The sequence below is a fragment of the Vulpes lagopus genome, chromosome 1, assembly GCF_018345385.1.
Source record: "Vulpes lagopus strain Blue_001 chromosome 1, ASM1834538v1, whole genome shotgun sequence".
In the NCBI taxonomy this organism is placed as follows: domain Eukaryota; kingdom Metazoa; phylum Chordata; class Mammalia; order Carnivora; family Canidae; genus Vulpes; species Vulpes lagopus.
The window spans coordinates 29,565,011-29,592,101 of NC_054824.1; the positions used below are offsets into that span (position 1 = coordinate 29,565,011).

Genomic DNA, 27,091 nt, shown 5'->3' on the forward strand with positions numbered 1-27,091 from the left:
TGCAGGGAGCTCGACATGGGACTCGATCCTGGGTCTCCAGGATCATGCCCTGGACTGAAGGCGGCGCTAAACCACTGAGCCACCAGGGCTGCCCCTTCTCTCACCTTTTAAATATACTGTATCAGTCTTGATTTTCCCATGTCCTGTGAGGAAAATGATGAAATGTTAATATTGCCCACTACTTATGTTCTTGTTATTCCAACTGATGTAGTTTCCAGTTTTGTTGGAACTTTCCTGCATGGACTTTAATTCTCCAGAGTAGAGAATAATGTGTTGAAATGACCTCCTAAAAAAAGAAAGGGAAAATAGATCACCTCGTACAAAATGTGTTTTTGCATCCTAGGCTGTGAGGATAAAATATGTGGTGGCTAGATGAGTAACATATAAGAACCTTAGTGCTATTTAAACATACGGATGAGTGCATTGTGTGTATTTTGTGTATTTAAAATTGAAATTTTTGTTTGAATAGTGTCTTTCATTTGGTGTACTTCATGGTGATTTATCATAATAGACTGCTTTAAATCATCAGAAATAGCAAGACATGAATTTCAACAATAACTTCCCCAAGGCTAGAGAAGTCAGCAGGAGCTAAAACTGCTAGGTAGACAATTTTTTTTCAAACTCATATGCAAGTGTAAAACTTTTATGAGGCTGCTTTAACGAGGTCCTTTGGGATTTAGGGTTATTTATCTAAGCTCTTATTAAAAATGAAAACTTTTCTATGTTTAGCCCTGTGAAGCAAAACTGATCTTAATACTGTAAGCTGGAAGAATGAATCCCGTTCTGCAGACTGATTCAAAAACAAAGTTAGTTAACTCCGGGGCTAGTGTTACACTGACATCATGGTAATGGGATAGTGACAGCAGAGCCAGTATTTCAAAGTCTCCTTTAATTAAAAAAAAACTTAGCTTTATGATGCTGGTAATTTAGGGTTTGACATGATATACTGAAATGACTTCCAGCCTGGGAGCCCTGTTCCGCAGAGCACTCCAGTATCTCCCTTGGAGTCAGGTTGCCCCAGGTCTGTGTTGCCTGGTACGAGGTGGTGAGCACCTTTTCATTTATGGTATCTGCACTTGTTGAAGTGTATCTTTTCCGCCCTCCACCACTGAGAAATGGGGCATGGGAGAGAGGTTGTTTCTAAGATTAATGTGCCAGAATCACTCTGTACATAACCTAGCGGAAGAGCTGGAGCTGCTGCAGGAAAAAATTTGTAATCTTGAAACGTGTTCAGCGTCTTTGTAGGTGTGTTCTGGTTTGATGAGTCTGGGTCCTGCAGTAAATCTATTCTTAGACAGACCCTGGGAGCCAGGATTTTAAATTATCTGTAATGCAGTACAATTTAAAGGGGTAAGGACATTATGAGGAGAGAAAGCAAATGTTACAAAACCAGGGTCAAGATCTTTTGCAGACTTTAAGAGCTTATCAAAGTCAATTAGTCTGGGTATGTCCAGTCTAGTTGGCAGAAATTTTAAGATGAGAAGATGCTGGAAAAATGATGAATGCATGGATAGAAAGATCGGGTAGAGAGACAGACGAAAGCATTCACTATTGATAATAGGACTGGTGATGAAAAGGTATCTCTGCTACAGAGTATTAAAAGACTAAACAAACAGACACATCTGAATGAGATCGTAGTGACAAGTCCAGAATCTAGAAAACATTTATAAAGTGACCAGAAATAAAAACCATTAGCCAGAGAGCATTTTTAAGATTGTTTTTAAGGGTCTTCAACAGTTAGTTATCCTTAGTAGTGCTGATGTAAGTCATGGGGAAATAATACATCACTTAGTAGAGTCTGGAGACTCCTGAGTTACCACCCCTGTTTCATAGGAAATAAAAATACTCCCAAGACAATAGAGAGAGAAATAAGAATATAAAGCACACTGATGATATTTCTAAGGAGGGAAGTACAGAGCCACCAGCTGGTTTAGAGTGTGAAGGAGACAAAAGAGCAGACACCAAGAGATGATGATGGCAGAAATATTGACCAGAGATGGAGGTTTTAAACAGGTTAGGAAATGTCAACATGAACTTAACTTTAGGAACTTCTATCCTGAAAAAAATCTCATAGCAGTTGCAACTGGGAAGAAGACTGTATGTACATTTGGTTTTACCTCTTCAACTTGAGCAGCTGTTTCAACAGTTGAGTTGCTAGGCACTGTCAGGAATAGAATATTTTAATTTTGGAGAAACCCAACTGTTAAAACAGCTGTTTGGTCTGATTAAACTTAAGCTGGCTCTGTTGCAAGACCTAATGGGATCATAGCACCAGGCAGATTGGCTATTGTTTTGATTTTATTGGACATAGCAAAAGTATGAATGGATGCTGGGTTGAATGCTAGGTTGGAACACTGACTTTCAAAGAAGACACATTCCCTGGTTTGTTTGGGCAAAGTGCTAAGGCAGATAACATGGGCTTTTACCTTGTTCCAAGTTCATGGAAATTATCTGAAATAATTGTGCCTTATAATCTTTGGATACAAACTTTTTTTCCTAGTATTAAAAAAGAAAAGAAGGAAAGAAAACTCCCTAATACTATTAACATGTCTTTATTTAGTCTCTTAATAGATAATATACCTGCTCAAGTCACTCCAAGTTGTCAGTCATTTGTTTTATTTCCGACTCTTTGTGATCTAAGAATTGTATTAATAGCAACCACCAAATTTGTAAATTTGTAGGCAATACATTTTTATTTTTATTATTTTTTGGCAATGAATTTTTAATATCTAGAGCAACTTGAGTGATGCTCACAATGATAAAATTCTTGAATTCAAAATTTATCACTTCAAGTACCTTTTCTCATGGAAAAGACTACCCATTAAGGTAGTTTCAGGGAAATGAAAGATTTAAAGTACTTGTTAAGATGATTTGATTGTTTCTTGCATTAAAAAAGCTGATTTCATTTGATATAATATTAATATACATTTTAAACATTCCAAGATAGGTTTCATTTCCTTTATTTATTATTTGAGAGAGTGAGCAAGTGCGCATGAGTAGGAGGAAGGGCAGAGGGAGAAGTGGGGAGAGAGAGAAAGAGAGAGAGAGAGAAAGAGAAGCAGACTCCCTGCTGAGCACAGAGCCTGACTTGGGGCTCAATTCCATGACCTTGAGATCATCTGGGCCGACATCAAGAATCAGACACTAAAGTGAATGAGCCACCCAAGTGCCCCTGTTTTGCTCTTAAAAAAACGAAAACAAAACAAAACAAAAAAAAAACCCAGCAACTTATCAAAATAGTGTGCCTTTCCATGTCAGTATAGATTTATAATTATTATTTAAGGCTTGATTTTTGAGGGGTTTCATACTTTGAAGCAGTGATTTATATTTGCTAGTTTCTAAAGCTCAATGTTGTAAGTAAATTAGAAAGCAGAATTGAAGATAATACTTGGGGTATTGATAAGAGATGAACTCAGGTATCAAAAGTATAATTTTGCTGCTTTCACTGAAAAATATGTGTTTTACTAACTAAAGGAAATTTGTATTTTTTTAAAAGTTTTATTTATTTATTCATGAGACACAGAGAGAGAGGCAGAGACACAGGCAGAGGGAGAAGCAGGCTTCATGCACAGAGCCCGACGTGGAACTCGATCCCAGGTCTCCAGGATCAGGCCCTGGGTCGAAGGCGGCACTAAACCACTGTTTATATCAGTAGTTTAAAAAAATACTTTGGTTATAAATGGAGCATTTTGTTTTTTAAAATAAAATTAAATAAGCTTTTTTTAGTTAGATCATCAAGAAACATTGTTTTTTGCTTTCTATTTTGTAGGCTACAAAATACAAGCTTTCCTTACTTTAACATTCACAAATAATTTCTCATTATTATGAATTGGTTAAGAAGATGACAGTATTTTTTATATCCATAGTATGATATACTGCTGCTGAAAAAAAGGACAAGTTAGCTTTTCTAACCCTTCTAGCACTGGCAAATTCAGGTACTTACGTTAAACCAGTTTCTGAGAATAACTTTAAAATTTTTCTAGAATACTGATTTCTTGAGTATCTCACATTTAACACTTCCCCTCCTTCCTACCTCAATTATACGCACATACGCTGTACAGAAAGGATTACCCACATTTAAAGTGTCTTTTTTATATCTTGGTTTCAAATACTGAGAATAGCCTCTCCAAAATGACAGAATGTAGAAGAGTGAAGCCAGCTACCAGAGACACCTCATTTCAAGGTGGTGGTGTAAGGAAAGAGAATATTATGTATTTAATAATTCTGTAAAAAAATCATGGCCTTTGGAGGTTTCAATGAAATTCTCCTTAGGTTCCAGAAATTTCCATTTAATAATATTTGATTCTGCCTTAGATAAATTTAGCCAAATATTTCTGTTCTTTGACTTAAGATCATCTTCCTAGGGAATACACCTTAACTCATAAAATTCTTGAGCAAAACTTTGAAGCATATTTGTCCATTTCTACAATTGTATCTTTTTAGGACTAGTGGGTAAATGATAGACATAAAATTTAGGAGACTTTCTGGACTGACTTGGTAGATCTTATTGTTTGTTTTAATAAGGCATTGAAGAATCAGATTGTTACAGAGGAATTGAATTTAAGTTGGTAGAAATGAATTTTCTCTATGCAAAATTACTTGGAAATTTATTTTCTTACCTTACCTGAAATATATATGGCCAACTGTGCTTTCACTCTACCAGAGTTACATTGACATGTGATTTCACAAAAGGTCTGGAGTCTTAAAACAAGAGGACATTTTCTAAAATAAGGGATGCTTGCATGGAGAGCATGAGTAGGTTAGTGATCTTGGCATTTAAACTCTCATCTCTCCTCATTGAGGGACACAGTTTTAGTCATTGGGATATGCCTTTTAATGGGTCAGACAGAGCTAATGGTGACTTCGGCTATGCAAATTATTGTATCTTAATAGCTAAGATACCAAGATTGACCAGGCCTAATTCACCTGAGTTGAGTTACACCGTTGCCAGTGCCCTTTTGTACAGAAAGAGTATATGGATTTGCAGGAGAAGGCCATCTGAGAGTGGACTTAGGAAGAAGGTAGAGAGAAGCCAGAGATATTAAAGGTGACAGTGTTTTTATAAAGGCAGCGGAGAATAGAGTTGGGGGTGGTGCCAGACCACCAGGATACATCCTTATCTGAAGCCATGGGCTGATAGAGCTCTAATAGATCATTTTCTCTCTTTTCTGCTGAGAGCAAACATGGTTTCACCATACATCTCAACACAGTCCCTCCCAACCAATTTGAATTGAAGAATGAAGAAAACCTGTATGTTTTCCTAAGCCCAGGAAATAGTAAAACCAGCAGTCTTAAATTTTTGCTTTGTATTTTGTGCACCACAAACACTTTTCATCCACATTGGCAAAGGACTTGAACTGTGGGGCAGACTGGGCAGTGTTGATTAATGAAAGTGTTGGCTGGCATTGGCTCCCTGATGGGACAGGGAACCCAGTGGTTGCCAGTGTGAGGTTGACTTCAGAGAATGTTATTAGAGTGGACCTGATTTATTATATCCCAGCCCTCATACGTTGATTTCCAGTTACTCAGTGAAGTGATTAACGGGTTGGAAGTGCATTTCTCAGCCTTCCCTTCAATTGATATTCTCTGGTAATGGAATGAGGTAAAAATGTGAGCTAGGAAACCTCTTCAAAAACTCTTTGAAAGCTTTTCATAAGTGGTTACACTTATTAATATGCTTACATAGGTATTATGATATAAAGATGGAACTGTTTTTAATATTCTATAAAAAGTGGTAAATTAGAAGTCATATTTTAATCTAAAAGGAAGGGATCTTACTCTGAGATCTGTGTATCTTGAAAACATTATGCTAAATAAAAGAAGCCAGACAAGAAAAGGCATATATTCGATAAATTCCATAAATATGAAAGGAGGACATGATTAGGCTTGGGGAATTAGGTGGTCTGGGAAATATTCAGATTTATGTACAAAAATTTTTTTGTATAAATGAGCACTGTTGACAGGGCACCTGGGTGGCACAGTTGACTAAGCATCTGCCTTTGACTTAGGTTGTGATCCTGGGGTCTTGAGATCTGGCTTGCTTTGGGTCCCCTGCTCAGTAAGGAAACTGCTTCTCCCTCTCCCTCTGTTGTTCTCCCTGCTTGTGTTCTACTCTCGCCCTCTTTCTCCCTCTCTCTCTCAGAATAAGTAAATAAATCTTTTTTTTTTTAAATAAGTGCTGTTGTGGGGGGAGAATCTATAGTTTTAACCATATCCCATAGAGACCTCTGATCTTCAAATGGTTTAAAATTCACTATTTGAAACTTAAAATTCACTACTGAAAGATGAATTTGTGCTGTCTTCCTTTTATAAATATATATAGGAGAATATGGGAGTTCTTTTTATCATAGAATTTCCTTTCCTCTGCCTATGGTTTTTAAAGACTTTTTATTTCTTAACAATACAATTTTAAAAAATATAAAAGCCTTATATATATAGGTTTGTTGTAATTTTCTTAGATGTTCTGGAAAAAAAATTTTTAAAGACTTTATTTATTTATTTGTGAGAGACAGAGAGAGAGAGAGAGAGGGGGGCAGAGACACAGGCAGAGAGAGAAGCAGGCTCCATGCAGGGAGCCTGATGCAGGACTCGATCCCAGAACTCCAGGATCACTCTCTGAGCCGAAGGCAGATGCTCAACCACTGAGCCACCCATGTGTCCCTAGAAAGATTTTTTAATCAATTAATCTTTTACATTTATGCCTTTAATATACTTTGAATTTATTTATTTTTTTAAAGATTCTATTTATTTATTCATGAGAGACACAGAGAGAGAAAGGCAGAGACATAGGCAGAGAGAGAAGCAAGCTCGCTGAGAGGAGCCTGAGGCAGAGAGAGAGAGAGAGGCAGATGGAGAAGCGGGCTTCATGCAGGGAGCCCAAAACGGGATTCGATCCCAGGACTCCAGGATCATGCCCTGGGCTGCAGGCAGCGCTAAACCGCTAGGCCACTGGGGCTGCCCTTTTTTTTTTTTTAATGGCTGTGCAATGGTAACACTTTCATTAAAGGAGATACACCTCTTTGAACATGCCTGCCAGAAACTTCACAATATTATTACCATAGTTAGAAGTCTATCAAAAAAGGCCAGCTATTCCTTCAGATTTTTTAAACTTTTTGTTGCAAAAAATTTCAAATATAGAAAGGTATATTTAATAAATATATAAATAAATTTAAAAAAATCTTATACCATATTTGAAATTAAATTCAAAGTGTAGGAGCACTGGGTGGCGCAGTGGTTGAGTGTCTGCCTTTGGCTCAGGTCTTTATCCTAGGGTCCTGTATCAGGCTCCTCTCAGCGAGCTTGCTTCTCTCTCTGCCTATGTCTCTGCCTCTCTCTGTGTGTCTCTCATGAATAAATAAATAGAATCTTTAAAAAAAATAAATAAATTCAAAGTGTATTAAAGGCATAAATGTAAAAGATTAATTGATTAAAAAGTCATTCTAGGGACACATGGGTGGCTCAGTGGATGAGCATCTGCCTTCGGCTCAGAGAGTGATCCTGGAGTTCTGGGATCGAGTCCTGCATCAGGCTCCCTGCATGGAGCCTGCTTCTCTCTCTGCCTGTGTCTCTGCCTCTCTCTCTCTCTCTCTGTCTCTCACAAATAAATAAATAAAATCTTAAAAAAAATCTTTTTCCAGAACATCTAAGAAAATCACTATGTTATACACTGGAAACATTTTACATGTGTCAACTATACAAAAAATTATTTTTAATAAAATAAAACCAGTATTTATAAATTGCAAAATACTTGGAAACAAAAATAAATAGTTACCAATCTAATCCCTAAGTTTTCAACAAGTGGTATCCTGTAATGATATAGCCATTAATAAAAAACAAAATCTTTTATTGTTTTTTGGCAGAGAATAAGAACACTTAATTTTGAGATTGCCTCGTTGATATCTTATACAAAGCAGAACCATTTCCTCCATGCTCTCTGATATGTGGGAGAGAGAGAGCTTGCCTTGACATTTTATATGTTTTGTGGACAGAGTTTAAAAGGCATAACTTTTAGGAATTGTGTACCTAATTTTTTCCTCTCAAGAGCCCTTTAGTTTAAAGCAAACTGAAGGACAGCTTTGACATTTGTGACATAAAAAAATTCAGTTTTTTTCTGTAATTTTTTTAAAGAAAATACTGTAATTTCAAAGAAGTGCTGTTCATAACTTATTGAACCTTATTTTGAAATTTATAAGGAGCAGTTGGTTTAAGCACTTTTTAGATTCTATTTTTATGAATTAGTTTTTTTGAAATGTTAAATATCCTGGAGTAAATATTATCATAACAGATAAACAGTATATTTGGTTGTTTCTGAATTTTGTGTTCTTGACAGTATAAGAATTTTTAAAATTTTGATTCCTTCTCTAAATAATGTATTAAATAATTATATGTTTATAATGATTCTAGCACTAAGTTGTGGTCATATGCTTGTTTTGGTATTTTGAGAGCTTAAATTGAGCTTTATCGTTGTTATAACTTTGAAATTGAAATTTAAAAATATACAGATACAAACAGTATTATATTTTATCATTAATAGGCTATTTGCTTTCTTACATCCTTCTAAGACTGGAGAGTCCAAATCAACTGCTAATACGTGAGAAACATGAAATTTAAGTTAAATATTTTCATCTTGAGTTCTCCTATACCATAGTATTTTTTCTTCTCCATATATTATGTTGGAATCATTTGAAATATATTAATTTTTGTTGAGTTTTATCATCTCTGTCATTTTCATCTATTACATTAAACAACCCCTGGTTTTTAGTAGACTGTATCACCTTTCCATTTTCTCAAGTTCTTCTTCTGATATATATTGGGGGTTGATTCACTCTCAATTTCACTATTTTTGTTAGAAATGATGGAAAGTGGCTTTTTGCCCCTTTCTCATTGCCTCTTTAAAAATAGGCCATAGTTTCTTCTCTAGGGAATTTTGTCAAGGCAAAAGTTCAGAAATAAGGATAGTGTGTCCTCTGCTTGCATTTTGGTCTCTGACTAAGGTCACCTGGCTGATAGCTCTGGTCTCTTAGAAAAGCTTCTCCTCTCCCACTACTTTAAAATCACCAAAATAAATTTCAGTTAATGTTAAGTTTGTTATTCACTTTGAATTATCTTTCTTGTCAGTTTTATAGTGGAAGTTTACTGATTTAGGTCTAACAGTCTAGGATGTTTTTGCAGGAAATACCAGAAATCTAAATTCTGGATTATTATAATCCTGTGCTTCTTAAAATATTTATGTCATTAACATAACTTTGTATTGATATTTGAGCTATGAGTAGATCGTCTCAAGGATCACTTCTGGCTTAATTAATACATGCCTTAAATTGTCATAATGAGTTTGCTGGTTGTTTTACGGTAACCTGAATTTTAAGTATGACAGACCATTTCTCCATCTTCTTGCTTTCTTTTTTCTTTCTTCCTAAGTCAGAATGAACCAAGACAAAACATATATACACACACACACACACACACACACACACACAATGTAAAAACATTGACTGAAGTTTTGGGGAAAAGTTACCCATAGTTCTAACTTTCCAAAACAACTGTTAATCACTTTTCATGTATTACTTTCTTTGTCCTCATATATGGATGTTTCATGTGATTAAAATAATATGTGGTTAAGATTATAAAGAATGTTTATAAAACTTAGCAATAAAAAGGTAAATCCTGGAGCTAATGAATATATATTTTGGGAAAAGAAAGAGTAAATGAATAAATATTAGGAGAAATGAAAGGATAAATATTAGGAATTTGAGGCATCCTAGGTCTAGCTGGGTTGTTTAATTTCAAAAATAAGGGGTTCAAATTATTAAGAAATGTTCTAAGATATCTAAAATTTACTCCATCATTTACCCTTTGGCTTTTTTGGATAGAATTTGTTCAGAAATACCAAGCATTTATAAGATATAAAAGGGAATGAAATTTAGATGGAGAGGATCATACTTGAGTTTCTTCACTCTTCAGGACAACACTCTTCAACTCCATGAGCTTCAATAGGGATAAGAATTTGTTAAATCACAGGACACTTGAAGGATTAGATTTTATTTTTATTTTTTAAACCTTTTTTTTTTAATTTTTATTTATTTATGATAGTCACAGAGAGAGAGAGAGGCAGAGACACAGGCAGAGGGAGAAGCAGGCTCCACGCACCGGGAGACCGACGTGGGATTCGATCCCGGGTCTCCAGGATCGCGCCCTGGGCCAAAGGCAGGCGCCAAACCCCTGGGCCACCCAGGGATCCCGAAGGATTAGATTTTAAATGCCAAGGTTGAATCCACATACCATGCAAATATTTGTAATTACACGGAGACCTGAATAACTCACATGTATAACTAAGTGCATCTCTTTTGTGACTATGGATATCATTAGTGTGATGAATGTTCTTTTGTGTAAATTTTAGTGGACTAATACATTGTATAGATTGTGTATGGACTCCAGGATCTCATGAGGAAACCAGACTTGTCCAAGAGTGTTTGTCTAAGCTCATTCATTGGTCTGTGACAAGGAATACTAATGTATTTTAATTTCTACTTGAGTATTTTTTTTGATAGATCACACCATAGCCACTTAGCAGCATGTTGGCACCTTTGAGCAGCAGTTAAACATTCCTTTGTGTGACCCAGAAATCCCATTGACATCATGACATTAACTTGTTTCTGATTATAAAAATAACACTTGGAAAATAAATTATTGGGCATACAAATAAATGTCAGTGAAATGTTTTTCTTATAGCCAGGTTAATACCTGGGTGTGCCCAAGGAAAAACAACTAATCTAACCTTTATTTCCACACTGGGCAGCAGAGTTAGAGAAATCCATGGGTTATGGTTGCTTATGTCTGATCTAGGGTGAGTCACACAATCCAATAAGAATACAAGTAGGGTGGTGGTAAGTGTTATAATGAATACAAGTATGGTATTAGGCAAGTAGTTAATTCTTAAAAAGGAAACAGGAGGAGTCTCCAAGGAAATGATACATATGTGGGTCTTGCAGGATAAACAGAAGTTCACCAGGTAGCTTAAAAGCCTTCCAGGCCCAGAAAACTGTATGAGCAAGACACTGTGTGTTTAATGTAACACAAGTAATTACATGGTTTGTAGAGAGCATAAGGAAGGGGGTGGGGAGACTGAGCTTAGAGCCACTGTACTAGTACTGCATTTGACTTTTACCAAAGACAGCAAGATTTTTATTTCCATCCTAGAGAAATGTTGAGAATGTTGTATAATTAATAAGAGGAGAAAGAATAACATAGCAATCAATATAAAATAGAGAAGACATTAAAACATGGAGAAGACATTCAAATGTGCTGTTGCTGAAAACAGACCATTTTTTGGGAAAGTGGGCAGTGTCCTATTTCAGTCCAACTAATTGACAAATGCTGCAAAGAAGAGTTAATTCCCCACCCCACATCAAAAATGTATTGGCACAAGTAATCTGACTGCTGACACAGCTAAACCATCTCCTGTGACTCATATAAGTGTTAAAATCCATTATGCCCTCAGCCCCTGATGCTCTCTGACATTCCAGAATTTTTTAGGTAGCTTCACAGAAAGAAGTTTACATAAGTGGCGTACATCTACATATATATAATTTCTCTTTAAGAATTAGGACAGTGATAAGAGATACTTTGATACAGACACAGGTAGGAAATAGGTAAATAGAAGAATTGACAGCATAAGATATATCCTATTCTTATTACATTGTTTTTTTTCCATAATGATTTTCTGATTTTCCCCTTTACATTAAACATTAGAAGGGAAGTCCAGAAAGCAGGATTCTAGATCCAGCCATATCATTTTCTAAACACGTACCTCATCCCAGAGAAGTCTCTCTACTTTTCTATCCTTCAGTTTCTTCATTTCTTGAATGGAAAGAATTTTCAAGTAGGTTCAACAGGATGTAGCAGAGATGCTTCATAGGCTACTTTGAAAGATGAAGAGAGCCTCCTGCCATCCTTTGCCCTTCCAACAGAGCAGCTTTGCTTTTATTTGTATTACAAATGGAGCTTTCACAAGATTTCTTGATAAAAGGATTCCATTACTTTTTAAAGGTTTGAAAATCAACGAACTAGATATTTCATAGGGCATATCCAGCTCAAAAACAATCTCCACATCTGTAGAAAGAAGACAACAACAGTTCCATTTCATAGGTATCTGAGGGGTGAACACAATGTTACATATAGAAGAGGACATAGAATATAGGAAGCATTCAATCTGTTAGCTATATTATCCATTCCCCACCCCACATACGTCCCTCACAAATAAGATTGCATTTCATATGACTCTTAAACTTTGAACATGAGATGTTGACCTGAAAAAAATTGCCTAATCTGTTTCATGTCAAAAACACTATAAAAATGTCTTAGACATTTACTCTGTGAAATTTTAGTATAACCATTTTATTTCTATTTTTGTGCATTGTTTTTCCCTTTCACAGTTGAAAGTCTTCTTCTCCATCAGATTTTTGAAACAATTATGACCAGATACAATTATAAAATTATTATTTTTTTAAGAGAGAGTATGGAGCGGATGGGAGAGGGGCAGAGGCACAGGAAGTGAGAGAGAGAGAAAGAAAGAATCATGCCAGGCCTGGAACCCAACATAGGGCTGGATCTCACCATCCTGAGATCATGTCCTGAGCTGAAATCAAGAATCAGATGCTTAATTGACTGAGCAACCCAAGTGCCCCACAATTATGAAACTATCCACATCATTATGTTTCAGGCTTTCCAGTGCTTGGGAAAGTGATATCAGCATCCACTCTCTAACCCTGCCCTCTGCAACCTGCTTAGAGCTGCTGCTGATTTTATCAAGGAATAATGCCACACTGCCTCCATCCCTTCGCTATATGAATTCCTTTCAGGTAAGAACAGCTCCTTTACCAGGGGATAATTTTTCAGTTTTGTTTGTAATTGTTTTTTAAGGTTCTTGTGTTTAGTGGGAGATAACCCACAGAATCCACAGTTCCAGATGATAATAATAATAAGCACAATGCATGTATTGCCTTGTCTGTCTCTTTGAGATAAATAAACAATAGAGGCTCAGAATTGCTTAGGTAATAGTCTAATAGTGGCAGCACCCGTATCTTTCTAACTCCAGAGTTTGTTCTGTTAACCTCCATCTCTCCTGCCTCTGAGAGAAATGGCAAAAACACCTGACAAGGACACTGTGAATGCCACTTTCCTTTGCCTAGCTTTGCCCTAGAACAAAGGTTTTCAACCATTATTAGTAGCTTTGCTGCTGTTAGCTTGCAGTCAAGTCGCCCAATAGATGTTTAACACTGATGGTACCCTACCTGCTTCCAGCACCTTTTCCCTTTCTCTCAAGTCCTTCCCTCATCACTTTGACACTCCTCCGGATATTTATCTATGCTCCTGGTAAAGGACCCTGTCAAAACAGAACAAACAGGACAGAACAGCATATGTGGTCTGATCAACAGGAACCTCCTCCCTGGTAGGCAGCTAATTGTCACTGAGGTGGCAAATAGGAATTACGATGTTAACTAGTTGCTTAAATTGTGGCCCTGTAGCTACTGAATGTAACATTGAACTTATATATGACTCTTGACAATGGAAAAATACTCATAAGCTCTCTGAGGCTGATGAGAAGGTCACATGCATTGCTGAGAAATGAGTAAACATGGGTTGGCTCTACTTCTGAAGGATTGTGGCTATATCCTAAGATAACTTCAGGATCAGTGTATATTGCTTGATATACCTCTGGTAAAACAAGAAGTGGATTTCCTATGAATTATAGATCAGGAAATTGTTTTAAAAAATTGCTCCAAAGGAATGCTTCCAATCTCATTTTATACGGCCAGCATTACCCTGATATCAAAACCAAATAAAATGCCACTAGAAAAGAAAATTAAAGGCCAATATTCCTGATGAACATAGATGCAAAAATCCTGAACAAAATCTTAGCAAACCGAATTCAACATACATTAAAAGGATCATACACCATGACCAGGTGGCATTTATTCCAGAGATGCAAAGATGGTTCAACATCTGCAAAGCAATCAGTGTAATATACCACATTAACAAAACAAAGGATAAAAACTATATGACCATCTCAATAGATTTAGAAAAAACACTTGACAAAATTCAATATCCACTTATGATAAAAACTCTCAACAAAGTGAGTATAGAAGGAACCTCAACGTAATCAAGGCCACAATATGACAAGCCCATAAGTAACATCATACTCCATCATAAGATCAAAAATAAAACAGGGATAGTCATTCTCACCACTTTTATTTAACAAAGTATTGGAAGTCCTAGCCAAAGCAGTTAGGAAGAGACAGAAATAAGAGATCTAAATTAAAAAAGGAAAGAAGTAAAACTATTTGCAGATTATGTATTATATAGAGAAAAACCAAGTCTCTACCAAAAAACTGATAGAACTCATGAAAGAAATAAAGTAGCAGGATACAAAATCAATATACAAAAATCTGTTGTTTCTATATTCTAAGAAAGAGAAATTAAGGGGTGCCTGGGTGGCTCAGTGGGTTGAGCATCTGCCTTTTGCTCAGGTCACGATCCTCAGGGTCCTAGGGTCGAGCTCCACATTGACTTCCCTGCTCAGCAGAGAGCCTGTTTCTCCTTCTCCTTCTGCCGCTCCCCCTGGTTGTGTGCGCACTCTTTCTCTCTGTCAAATCTAAAAGAAAGAAAGAGAGAGAGAGAGAGAGAGAGAGAGAGAGAGAGAGAGAGAGAGAAAGAAAGAAAGAAAGAAAGAAAGAAAGAAAGAAAGAAAGAAAGAAAAAAATTAAGAAAATCCCATTTCCAGTTGTATCAAAAAAGAATAAAATATCTAAGAATAAATTTAATTAAGAAGTAAAAGGCCTGCACAGTGAAAGCTGTAAGACATTGATGAAACTAATTGAAAAAGACACAAATAAATGGGTAGATATTTTGTGCTCATGGATTAGAAGAATTGATATTGTTAAACTATCCATACCACCCAATACAATCTAGAGATCCAGTGTAATCCTTGTCAAAATTCCAATAGCATTTTTCACAGAACTAGACAAAGAATTCTTAAATTTGTGTGGAACCATAAAAGATCCCAAATAGCCAAAGCAATCTGGACAAAGAAGAACAAAGCTGGAAGTATTATGCTTCCTGAGTTCAAACTATATTACAAAGCTATAGTAATCATGGTATTGGCATAAAAACAGACACATGGATCAGTGGAACAGAATAGAGAGCCCAGAAATAAACCTATGTATATGTGGTCAATTAATTTATGACAGAGGAGCCAAGAATATACAGTGGGGGAAAGGACATTCTCTTCAATGAATGGTGTTGGGAAAACTGGACAGCCACAGGCAAAATAATGAAATTGGACCATCTCAAAAAACTAATAACTCAAAATGGATTAGACTTGAATGTAAGACCTGAAACTATAAAACTCCTACAAAAAAACATAGGAGGTAAGTTCCTTGACAATGGTCTTGATGATGATTTTTTTTAATCTGACACTAAAAGCAAAAATAAAGTACTACATCAAACTGAAAAGCTTCTGCACAGTAAAGGAAGTTATCAACAAAATGAAATGGCAACCTACTGAGTGGGAGAAAATATTTGCAAATCATAGATCTTGTAAGGGGTTAATTATCAAAATATATAAAGAACTAATATGACTCAGTAGCAAAAAACCCAAACGTTTCAATTAAGAAATGGGCAAAAGATCTGAACAGACATTTTTCCAACTAAGTCATACAGATGGCCAACAGCCATATGAAAAAGATGTTCTACAGCACTGGTCATCAGAGAAATGTAAGTTAGAACCACAGTGAGCTATCATCTCACATCTGTTCGGATGCTGTCATCAAAAAATAGGAAAGAACAAGCATTGGCAAGGATGTGGAGAAAAGGAACCCTTGTGCACTGTTGGTGGGAATATATATTCATGCAGCCACTATGGAAAACAGAAACCTGTTGGCCAAAAAATTAAAAATAGAACTACCATATGATCCAGCAATTCTATGACTGGGTGTTTATCCAAAGCAAATGAAAACACTAACTCGAAAAGGTATATGCACCCCCTATTGCAGCATTATTTACAATAGCCAAGATATGGAAATTAAATGTCCATCTATGGATGAATGGATAAAGAAGTTGTGGGGGGGGTATATGTGTGTGTGTGTATATATATATATATATATATATATATATATATATAATTCAACCATAAAAAAGAATAAAATCTTGCCATGTGTGACAACATGGATGGACCTAGAGGAGATTATGCTAAGTGAAATAAGTCAGACAGAGAAAGACAAATACTGTATGATCTCATTTATATGTGGATTATAAAAAACAAAACCAAAGAAATCCAAGTTCATGGGTATGGAAAGGACAAAATGGGTAAAGGCAATCAGAAGGTACAAAGTTCCAGTTATAAAATAAGTAAGTCCTGGTGATATAATGTGCAACATGGTGACTATTGTCAATAATCCTACATTGTGTATTTGAAAGTTGCTAACAGATTAGATCTTAAAAGTTTTCATCACAAGAAAAAAAATATTTTTGTAATTGGGATGGTGATAGATGTTAACTAGGCTTACTGTGATGATCATTTTTCACTGTATATAAATATGAAGTCATGTTGTACACCTCAAATTAATATAATGTTATATGTCAGTTATACCTCAATTAAAAATATTTTTCAAATAACTGCTCCAGTCTAATTTGCATCCTTATTTTCCTGGTAAGCTGTGATAATTGTGTTTGATTTTCATACTTTGGCCTTGGTGTACCTGTTTTATTTATCAGTACTTGATTATCAGCTTCAATTCTGAACTCTCAAAGGGACCTTTGAATATACCTTCTCCTTTTGTAGGAGAGGAAACTGAGATTCAGAGAGGTGGAGTGACTTGGCTAGGGAGTACCCACCATGTGTTGGAGACAGAGCTGGACTCACCAGGCTTGTGCTCTGGTAATTCCACCTGCTACCCAAATGCAATACTTGCTGAAGTCCTGGAAGGTGGAGACCGTATGAGTGGTTGATGGAGGCAGGTTGTATTACGTTGGAATGTCTATTACGTTGGAATGTCCATACACATCTTATTTTGCAGTTACTTATAATTATATACTACCCTAAACCAGAAATGACTTAAAATTCTGTATATCCATATTTCTTTTAAGTTTTGTTCATTGGACCAAACATTGAATAACATAGAAGTTTGTATATGCCCACAAACATTTATGGGGACAGATGCAAGAAACTTAATAGTGGTCATCTTTGGGGAGTAAGGCTGTAAGACATTTACTCTTTATTTTACTTTCTCATATACTATTTGAAATGTTTGTATAATGGGTGAATGGGGATCAAGAGTGATGACTCTGACTTGGAGGATGTTGCAGCATATGAGGGAGATAGAATAATCATCCATATGTGATGTAAATTGAGAATAGTTTTATTACAAAGTAGTCTCAAGTCTGAAAGAGATTAAAGGTAGAAAATCTACCTTTTAGGATGTGGAGGAATTGAGAGGAGTGGAGGCCCATTCTATATTGACCCCAAAACAGAGGGGGCCATCATGTCTTCATGATCTCAACTCAGGCTCATGTTTTTTTTTCATGCCCAGGCACATGGGCATGAAAGCCCTGACTGCCGCCAGTTGAGTTAGTGGCCTCAAAGCAGCTCAACCACAGGAGCTCTCTGACTGACTATCCCTCCCTGTTAGTGATTATACTTCATGTAGTTTTGGTCTGTTTGCTGAACAGTATTAATCAGGAGCACAGATACCCACCCAGTTTCCGAGGTTCATAGAAACTTGGCACAAATTCACGAAAAGTGTCTTATCAGGAACATACCAGGTATCAGGAACATACCAGGAATCAACTTCCTTATGCAGGTCTTCACTGCAAGATAAAGGATCAGTGAAGAAGGGGAGGATGTCTGTCAGGATTAGAAAGAGATGCTCTGCTTTTTCATCTTTGTAACACCTACTTAATCATTTATTACAATGGCAAGGAGTGGGACTGCTAATTTTGCCCATATTTGGGATTTACTTTTTCAATTGGAAATTCACTGTAATGCATATCCTTTAAAGTGCTGTATTGGCAAGAGCTGTAAAATAGTAGAATGACACTTGTTAAAGATACCATCTTTACATTTCCAATTCTCTATTTTCCAGGCCAAGTTAGTTACTGTGAGCACTGCTGCTTTTTTTGTAAAAATGTTATTTTAGGTTTCCAGGGATTCAAATGGCACTCCTGCTTGGGCTGTTATCACTGCCAAATCCCAAAAGGAAAGGTTTATCTTATTAATTAGAGCTATTAACATACATGAAATTCTAACTTCTTAAATTATAATGTAACATTTCTTCCAGGTAAATAGGGATATCTTTTGGTGGATTTGTTGTATTTTTTTTTATTTTTATTTTTTTATTTTTATGATCGACAGAGAGAGAGAGAGAGGCAGAGACACAGGCAGAGGGATAAGCAGACTCCATGCCAGGAGCCCAACAACGGGACTCAATCCCGGGACTCCAGGATCGCTCCCTGGACCAAAGGCAGGCACTAAACCGCTGAGCCACCCAGGGATCCCCGGATTTGTTGTAATTTTAACTTGTACCGTGTTACCATACCTTAATATCTGTAGATGATCATGAACAAACAGAATATAGGATCTGGTTAAGAATCACTGACGCATTGCTAAGTACATGCTATAGTTGTTGTGCCCCAAGAAGAAGGATAGACTTTCATTGCTCCTGGCTTAAAATTCTTCTGTGACCTTCTTATTGCAATGAAAATAAAATCCAGACATCTTATCAGAAACAAGACCGGCCTTTGGCACTCTTGGTGTACCACTTAATCAGGCCAGAAGCCCCAAAGACCCACAGCTGAATGTTGTTTTCTCAGTTTGCACTTGCTTCCACTTCTACTGCAGTTGGGTCCCGTCAGCTCTAAATGTGGAACAACTAGTGGTAACATGGCAGAGGGCTCCATTAATAGATGGAGCCATGTACCTAACTCTCTCTCTCTCTCTCTTTCTCCTAACTTACAGTTTGACCCCCACAGAGAATTCCCAAGAAGTCTTCCTGGAAACTTAAACTCACTGAGAGATAAGGAGTGTACCACTGCCTCAAGCTGAGGAAATCTTTTTTGTTTTCTTCCACACTTAACCTCATTAACTCCAGCTCCATCAGCCGCTCCAGGCCTTCCCAGCTATGCAGGTGGTACTTCTAAGGACATAGAGCCCCCAGATTAAAGCTTCTTTGTTTCCCTCAGGTAGATAGCTGTGTTCTACAACGATTGTACATATTTTCACAGACATTGTCCTTATTTAAATCCTCACAACAACAAACCCCATTTTAAAGTACAGAAAGTAAAAAAAAAAAAAAAAGTACAGAAAGTAATCTAGACAAGTTTATGTAACTACTAATATGTAGGGCTATGTGTTTTTCTTTTTCTTTTTTTTTAAATGCCTACCTAGGTCTTCTGATTCTATTATTCATCCCATGACAGTTTCATCAAATAAAATGGCAAATGGTCCTTTTTCACAATCCTGGGTTTTGTAGTATATTATTTTTACCATCTGGCAGCAACAGTTTTTCTTTTATTAATATCATCCTTTAGAGAACCACAACCTTCAAACATGGGAGTAGTGTAACATTCTCAAGCATTATGGATCCTAGCAAAAAAGTTGAGCTTCATCTGATTATAGTTTTATGTATAATGCTGTGTTATTGAATTACATAGTGAAAATATGTAGGATAGAAGAAACAAAAGCTTTATAGAGCTTATCTATTATCATCTGATAATTAGGGTTGTTCAGAGAAATTTTCTTAGCTCCAGGTGGATTTGAAAGCATGCACTGTTTGCTGGGGAAGGGTGAAGCAGATAAAGAGTCTTAGTAAGAGACTTGTATACTGGTTAAAGAAGAAAATTCTCATTTATGATACTTGTGTGTAGTTTGATTTTTAGCTTTAAGAAGTCCACAGATAGTTAAGTTTCATCATTTCCATGATGTAAAACTGATATATTCAACTTCTCAATAGTTCAGAAATTAATAATTTTACAAATAATTCTCCCATCCATCTGCTTTTTCACTGCCTGCTAAAACCTCCATCATGAGAGAAGAAGGAAGGAAAATAACACATGAAAATTTGGTTTAATCATTTGGCAATTTGTTGGCATCTTAGTTAAAAAGTTTTGATGGTACACTAGTTTGGAGGAAGTTGTGGTTTAATCTTAAACAATTTAAAAAATATATATAATCAATAAGGGCTCCAAGAAATTGTTAGGTAGAGGCCTTGGAACTTTACAGATGAGTAGCAACAAAAGGGCTACAGAGAAGATAAAGTGAGGTTTCTGTCTCCACAGCATTTCTTCCATCTACTTTTAGACACTGCACAACACAAATGGCCTTATCTGTCTGTTGCACACCATGTTCATCTCTGGATAAATAATAACCATTAATACCTTTTAAAGTAACATTTTATAATTTGTTTATAAAAAGATTACTTTCATGATAAAAATTGGGAAATACAGAAAAATGTAAAAAAAAATTGAAATCACTGGGAATAACCAATATTGGCATTATAGGGTAATTATTGATAGTGTTTTTATATGTTCTTTGAAAATGCATGTGCAAATGTATATACACAAATAGAAATATATTTTAGTATAAAACTGGCCTCACTGGAAATGAGGGGAATTAAGATACTGCAGTATTCTCCTCTTTCCTTTGCTTCATCTCCTGGCATGGAGACTTCCATATTAAGGTCCTGTTATTAGGTGAGCATGGATAAAATGGAAGGCTATAAACCATTGCAGATATCCAAGGGCTGTTGCAGACGGAGGAGGCGGTGGATAGACCTTCATTAAGATGGGCAGGCACTTGATAGAATTTGTGCTCAGCTTTGATGGTAATCCTTGTGCACATTCCAGAGAATTAGGGCAGTAGTGTTGGTACTCTGAAGTCCTGAGAAGTGTCAGCATTCTTTCTTTCCTCCTGATTTCCTTTTTGCTCAGTGGGCAGAGATAATCAGGAGTTGAGTGCTACTCATTATATTTAGGGAATCCAGTCTCATAGGTAGTGATTACTGCTCTATTTTCAATCTCCTCAAAACAGATTTCTGAGAATTGCCTCGGCAATTTGGTGGTGAAAAGGCTGTTGCCTTCTTCATCCCTTTTTGTCCTGCAGGGCATTCTTGGTTTGGGAAAATGAGCAGGTATCCTTAGTTTAATGCAGTTACCTAGTGTGGATTCTGGCTCACTCTGCTTCCTTTCATACCTGACTACCATGCTGCCCTACTCTAGAGAGAGCTTGGAGTGAGCCAGCCAAAGGCCACTCGCCCTGCCCACATTCCCTGCCATGTGCCCCACTCCTCAGGAATTTCTATCCTTACCAAGGAGCTAGGGTTGTAGACAGAGCAGGAGAGTTCCAGGCCATACATGGCACTGGCCTGTACCCTGAGGAGCTGCTACTTGGTAGGAGAGCTTGACTGGGCTAGGGGTGCTCTGTCTTTGGCCCTACTGAGAAAAGCAGGAATTGAGTTTTGGCCCAGAAAATCAATAATAATATCTCTTGTTTTACTAATTTTTAATACATTAACTTTCTTCCTCCCCTGACTTTAAAGGAAATGCATACTTATGGCAGAAAATGTGGTATGGTTTTCATTAACAAAATGATATGTATTTGGACTTTTAGACCAAAAAGATAGAATCTTAAAATTAAACCAACTGTGATCCAGCCCAGTTCAGTCCATCTGTCCTTCCTGACATGGTGGGGAGAGAAGTCCTGATGGCAAGGCCTGGCAGGCTCTGAGCAACCTTAGTGATTTGAGGGCACTCACTATCTCTACACTTCTGACTCTGAAATGGCTGTGGGGAGGACTGGAAGACAAATAGGGTCTATCTAATTCTTTGGTGATGGCATTATGACTAGTGTTGATTCTTATATGTCAGTGTTTGAAATTCAGGCTTCTGAGCCAGTAACCCTGGAGGAGAACCCAGGAATCTGCGTTCTAACAAACATCCGAAGTGTTTCTTTTTTTTTTTTTTTTTTTAAGATTTTATTTATTTATTCATGAGAGACACACAGAGAAGGCAGAGACATAGGCAGAGGGAGAAGCAGGCTCCCTGCAGGGAGCCCCATGTGGGACTGATCCCAGGACTCCAGGATCATGCCCTGAGCCAAAGGCAGATGATCAACCGCTGAGCCACCCAGGCATCCTCCAAAGTGTTTCTAATAAAGGTTTTCCAGAACCAAGGTATAAAAACACTTATAATAGAATATACTCCCAGTAAATGTAAAGGAAAAATCTTTTAATAATGATGAAACCCTGATCTCTAGCTCAAGTAGGTTAATAATTATTTTCCTCTTGTCTTTGCTTTTCATTATTAACCAGCACTTAACACAATCCCTGACTGTTGAAATAGTGAATCGTTGTCACAAAGCTTGTATTTTTTCTTTCCCCTTTTTTCCTTCTACCATGACCTCTCCCTTGTACACTCAGATGCTTTGTAGAATCCAGATGTTAGTTAGCTCTGTAAGTCATCTTGCTGCCATTCAGGATGAACACTTACCAGTGTCTCCCAGCCTGAGTTTCTTCCTCCTCTCAAGGATAGACAACCTCTGGAGTCCCCTCTCTCTCTCATGGCAAGCCTGGTCTGATAGGACAGTTGCTCACCCTGATGTGGGACACTTAAGGTATAGTGTAGTCATTAGATCTGCCACCAGCTCGGCTTGTGATGCTGGTCTTAGGTAATCTATATGGGTCCCAGTTTTTTTATCTGTACATTGAGGAGATTGGATTCGATTGTAATGTTCCTTTTAAAGTCGATTCACACAGAGGCATTTTGTCTGTTCCCCGCTGTTCCTAGTTTATTCACCAAGGCTGAATAATATAACTTTATTTCTTAATGGGACTAAGTTTCTCCTGAATATCTTCAAAGTGTTTAACTGAAGAATAGGTAAATCCATATTATGTAGTTTTTTGTTGTTGTTGTTGTTTTGTTTTTGTTTTTTTTTTTCTCTCCAAAAGAATGAAGTCCATGCCACAAGATCTTCCTAGAAGCCACAAAGAAGGGTCGGAAATGATGGCACTGGAGTGCTGCCTGGCCTCCAGCTCTTCCTGAGAGACCCAGCTTACTCCTTCATGGGAAGGTCCTCTGGCAGATGGGCTGTCAGAGAAAAGGAAGTAAAAGAAAGCTGTGATATCCTCTGGACAGCCCTTGATTTCTCTGCTTCCCTTTTCCTTCTACCCTCCCTCAGTATTCGTCCACTTTTGGGTTCACCTCCAGAGTCTGACTCTGGATCCTGATACACATGGAAACATTTGTGACTTAGGAATTTTCCAGTGCTTTTGTGTTTGCATTTATTTGTAAATATGGTTATTCCAAGAAAGTTTTCTAAAATGTGAACCTTTCCCCTTGCCTGAAGGTATTAAGGAGAGGACTTGGTTCTTTTTTTTTTTTAAAGATTTTATTTATTTATTAGTGATAGTCACACAGAGAGAGAGAGAGAGAGGCAGAGACCCAGGCAGAGGGAGAAGCAGGCTCCATGCAGGGAGCCCGATGCGGGACTCGATCCCGGGCCTCCAGGATCGCGCCCCGGGCCAAAGGCAGACGCCAAACCGCTGCGCCACCCAGGGATCCTGAGGACTTGATTCTTTCTCACACACTCAGCACAGCTGTAGTGCAGTCAGGTAGCTTCCTGGTGCCGAGTCTTGCTTCCTTGAAAAGGACACTTAAAGATAAATATCTGCTTTTAGAAATAAAGTAGCATCAAGATTGAAATGACTGAACTTGCTTCTCCCAAAGAGGTAGCCACTGTGTTGTTTACAGGAGCTTTGCTGGCTGGAAGGGGGAGACAACAGCCTGGGACTGATGCCAACATTCAAGGAAATGATGGATTGGAACGTGGCACTATTCTAAGCCTCCACTGAGAACCTCTCTGTGAGCCCTCCTAGGAACGAATAATAACTTCAGCAAAGTGAAGAAATTTAGAACAGGAAAGGTTTTGGGTAACCAGGCCAAAGGTACTGTGAGAAATGAAGTTATTTTATTGTCCTTTCCATCCTTGCCCTTATACACTTAAGTGACACAGTGGGGAAAAGCCCTGGCATGTAAGTGAGAGACCGGATTTGATTCTGTTCTTAGCTGCTCCTCCTGCATCAGTGTGACCAGTAAAGTCACTTTCCTGCCTGGATCTTAGGTTTCTCTGAAATCCACTGATGCTGAGTCTCAGTAGTTAAAGGATTCACAGTACTGTAAAAACTTATGAATTAAGTTCACCTGAAGAAGAAAGGCTGGCATCTAATATAAGGCTAACATCCCTTAAGATAGAGAGGCAACATGTTGCTTCTTACTAGGGTAGAAGCTGGAAATGATGGTTGCAGAGGAATGATTATGTTGGAATGGCAGAAGGTCTATCTATAGCTTCAACTGGGGCTTTGTGGAGTTAATATCTCCAGTTAGGTTTCAACAATTTAAGTTGGATTAATCTGTAGCATACAAAAGAGTGTCTGGTGCATTGTCCGAAGCTATAATAAAGGAAAACAAACTGAACTGGAGTAAAGAATTATCTGAGGAGTGCCTGGGTGGCTCAGTTGCTTAAGTGTCCCAACTCTTGATTTCAGCTGAGGTCATGATCTCAGAGTTGTGAGATTGAGCTATGTTGGGCTATGTGCTGGGCATGGATCCCACTTAAATTCTCTCTCTCCCTCTCCCAGTGCCCCTCCCTGCCCCCCCCCCCAAAAAAAAGGCTGAGTAATGTTTAGGTGCTGGTGCCTTTTCTTGTCTCTTTAGAACTATATATATATATATATATATATATATGTAGTTCTTTATAAACAACCACATTTGTCCACACTTCCAATGCTTCTGACTCTCTTCCATCTGGTCTTAAATTATGATTATTTCCTTCTCATTTTTTTAAAAGATTTTATTTATTTATTTGAGAGAGTGAGAGAGAATGAGTGATGGGGAATGGCAGAGAGAGAGAGGGAGGGAGGGAGAAGCAGAGACCCCGCTAAGCAGGAAGCCTGATGTGGGGCTCAGTTCCAGGACCTGAAGATCATGACCTGAGCTGAAGGCAGATGATGAACCCACTAAGGCCTAGGTGCCCCCTTTTCCTTCTCATTTAACTTCAGTTTGGGTACCATTTGTAAGGAAAATAAACATTTGAGACATTGTCCATTTGCACTGTCAGCCACTTTTCAAGCAAGTCTTACTAATATACTAATGTTTTTAGCAGAAATCAGGGCACTGCAAATAGAAGATATGCTTCTTGATATTTTTATTTTAAATAGGTGTGTTAAATCTGCTTACATGATCGTGATTTCTAATATAGTAGGAATTATGTATACTATCTTTGCATATCAGTGTTGAGAGAAGTATGTATTTCTTGGTTGTCATACTTTTTTTTCTTCTATTTCATATTCTGTTATCTTGATTTTTAATCCTTTTAAAAACTCTACTGTCTTGGAAGCAATAGTGTGCAGGTTTTTCTTAGTGGTTGCTCTTAAAATTTTAAAATATATAGAATAGAAAATTTTCTAGCAAAAACAAAATTGTTCAATATCTTTACCTTTTTCAAGCAGGCAAGAATTTTATTAATATTTTATCTATTTTTTAAATACGAAGTATAGTTGACATACAATATTATTATGAAAAAATAAAAAAAACAATACTATTATGTTAGCTTCAGGTATACAATGTAGTAATTCAAGAATTATATACATTACTCAGTGCTCATTACAATTAAGTGTAGGTACCATACAACGTTATTACAGTATAATTGACTGTTCCTTATGCTGTACTTTTCATCCCTGTAACTTATTTATTGTACAATTAGAAATTTGTTCCTCTTCATCACTTTTACCTATTTCGTCCATTCCCCTCAGTAACCATCTCCCCTCTGGCAACCACCAATTTGTTCTCTGACTTTTAAAAGTCTGTGTTTTGTTTGTTCATTTCTTTTGTTTTTTTTGGATTCCACTTGTAAGTGAAATCATACAGTATTTATCTTTCTCTAACTTATTTCACTTGAAATAATCCCCTCTGTTCCATCCATGTTCTTGCAAATGGCAACATCTTACTCTTCTTTATGGCTAAGTAATACATATAAACCACAGCTTCTTTATCCATTCATCTGTTGGTAGCTTGGGTTGATTTACATCTTGGGTATTGTAAATAACACTATAATAAATATAGGGATGTATATGTCTTTTCTAATTAGTATTTTTTTTTCTTTCAGTAAATACCTAGTAGTGGAATTATTGAATCTTACGGTATTCCTATTTTTAATTTTTTGAAGAATCTTCATAATGTTTTTCACATTGGTTGCACCAATATACATTCCCACCAGTAGTGCGCAAGGGTTCTCTTTTCTCTATAACCTTGCCAATACTTGTTATTTCTTGTCTTTTTGATATTAGCTATTCTGACTGGTGTGAGGTGATGTGTCCTGTGGTTTTGATATGCATTTTTCTTGTGATTAGTGGTGTTGATCACCTTTTCATTTGCCTATTGGCCATCTATATGTCTTTGGAAAAATGTCTATTCAGATCTTCTGCACACCTTTTAAATGGATTGTTTGTTTTTTTGAGTTCTGTAAGGTTTTTATATATTACGGATATTAACCCCTTATTGGTATATATTTGCAAATACCTTCTCCCATTCAGGTTGCCTTTTTATTTTGTTTGTTTGCTGTGCAAAAGCTTTTGATTTTGATGTAGTCTCAGTAGTTTATTTTCCACTTTTGTTTCTCTTGCCTGGGGAGATATATCCATAAATACACTGCTAAGAGTATGTTCCAAGAGATTATGCCTATGTGTTCTTTTAGGAGTTTTATAGTTTCAGGTCTTTAATACATTTTGAATTTATTTTTTAAATGTCATAAACTATTCCAGTTTCATTCTTTTGCATGTAGCTGTCCACTTTTTCCAACTCCATCTGTTGAAAAGACTGTTTTCTTCACTGTGTATTTTTCCCTCCTTTGTCATAGATTAATTGACCATTTATGCATAGGGTCATTTCTGGGCTTTCTATCCTGTTTCACTACTCCAGGAGTCGGTTTTTAAAATAGGTGAAAGTGATGAAGAGGAACAACTTTCTAATTGTAAAATAAATAAGTTAC

At 36.9% G+C, this 27,091-nt stretch overlaps 1 protein-coding gene across 7 annotated transcripts in view; it reads left to right on the top strand.

The window, feature by feature from the left end:
- Nucleotides 1–27,091, top strand: part of UBE3D (ubiquitin protein ligase E3D) — a 156,688-nt gene that overhangs the window by 76,839 nt on the left and 52,758 nt on the right. For 6 of the 7 annotated variants that reach the window (XM_041762593.1, XM_041762601.1, XM_041762627.1 and 3 more), the window contains one exon: nucleotides 12,719–12,857. In XM_041762593.1, coding sequence (XP_041618527.1) covers nucleotides 12,719–12,857 — 139 coding nt within the window. Of the gene's footprint in view, nucleotides 1–12,718; nucleotides 12,858–22,994; nucleotides 23,367–27,091 lie in introns of those variants that run through there. The other variant, XM_041762618.1, reaches the window with a different exon arrangement.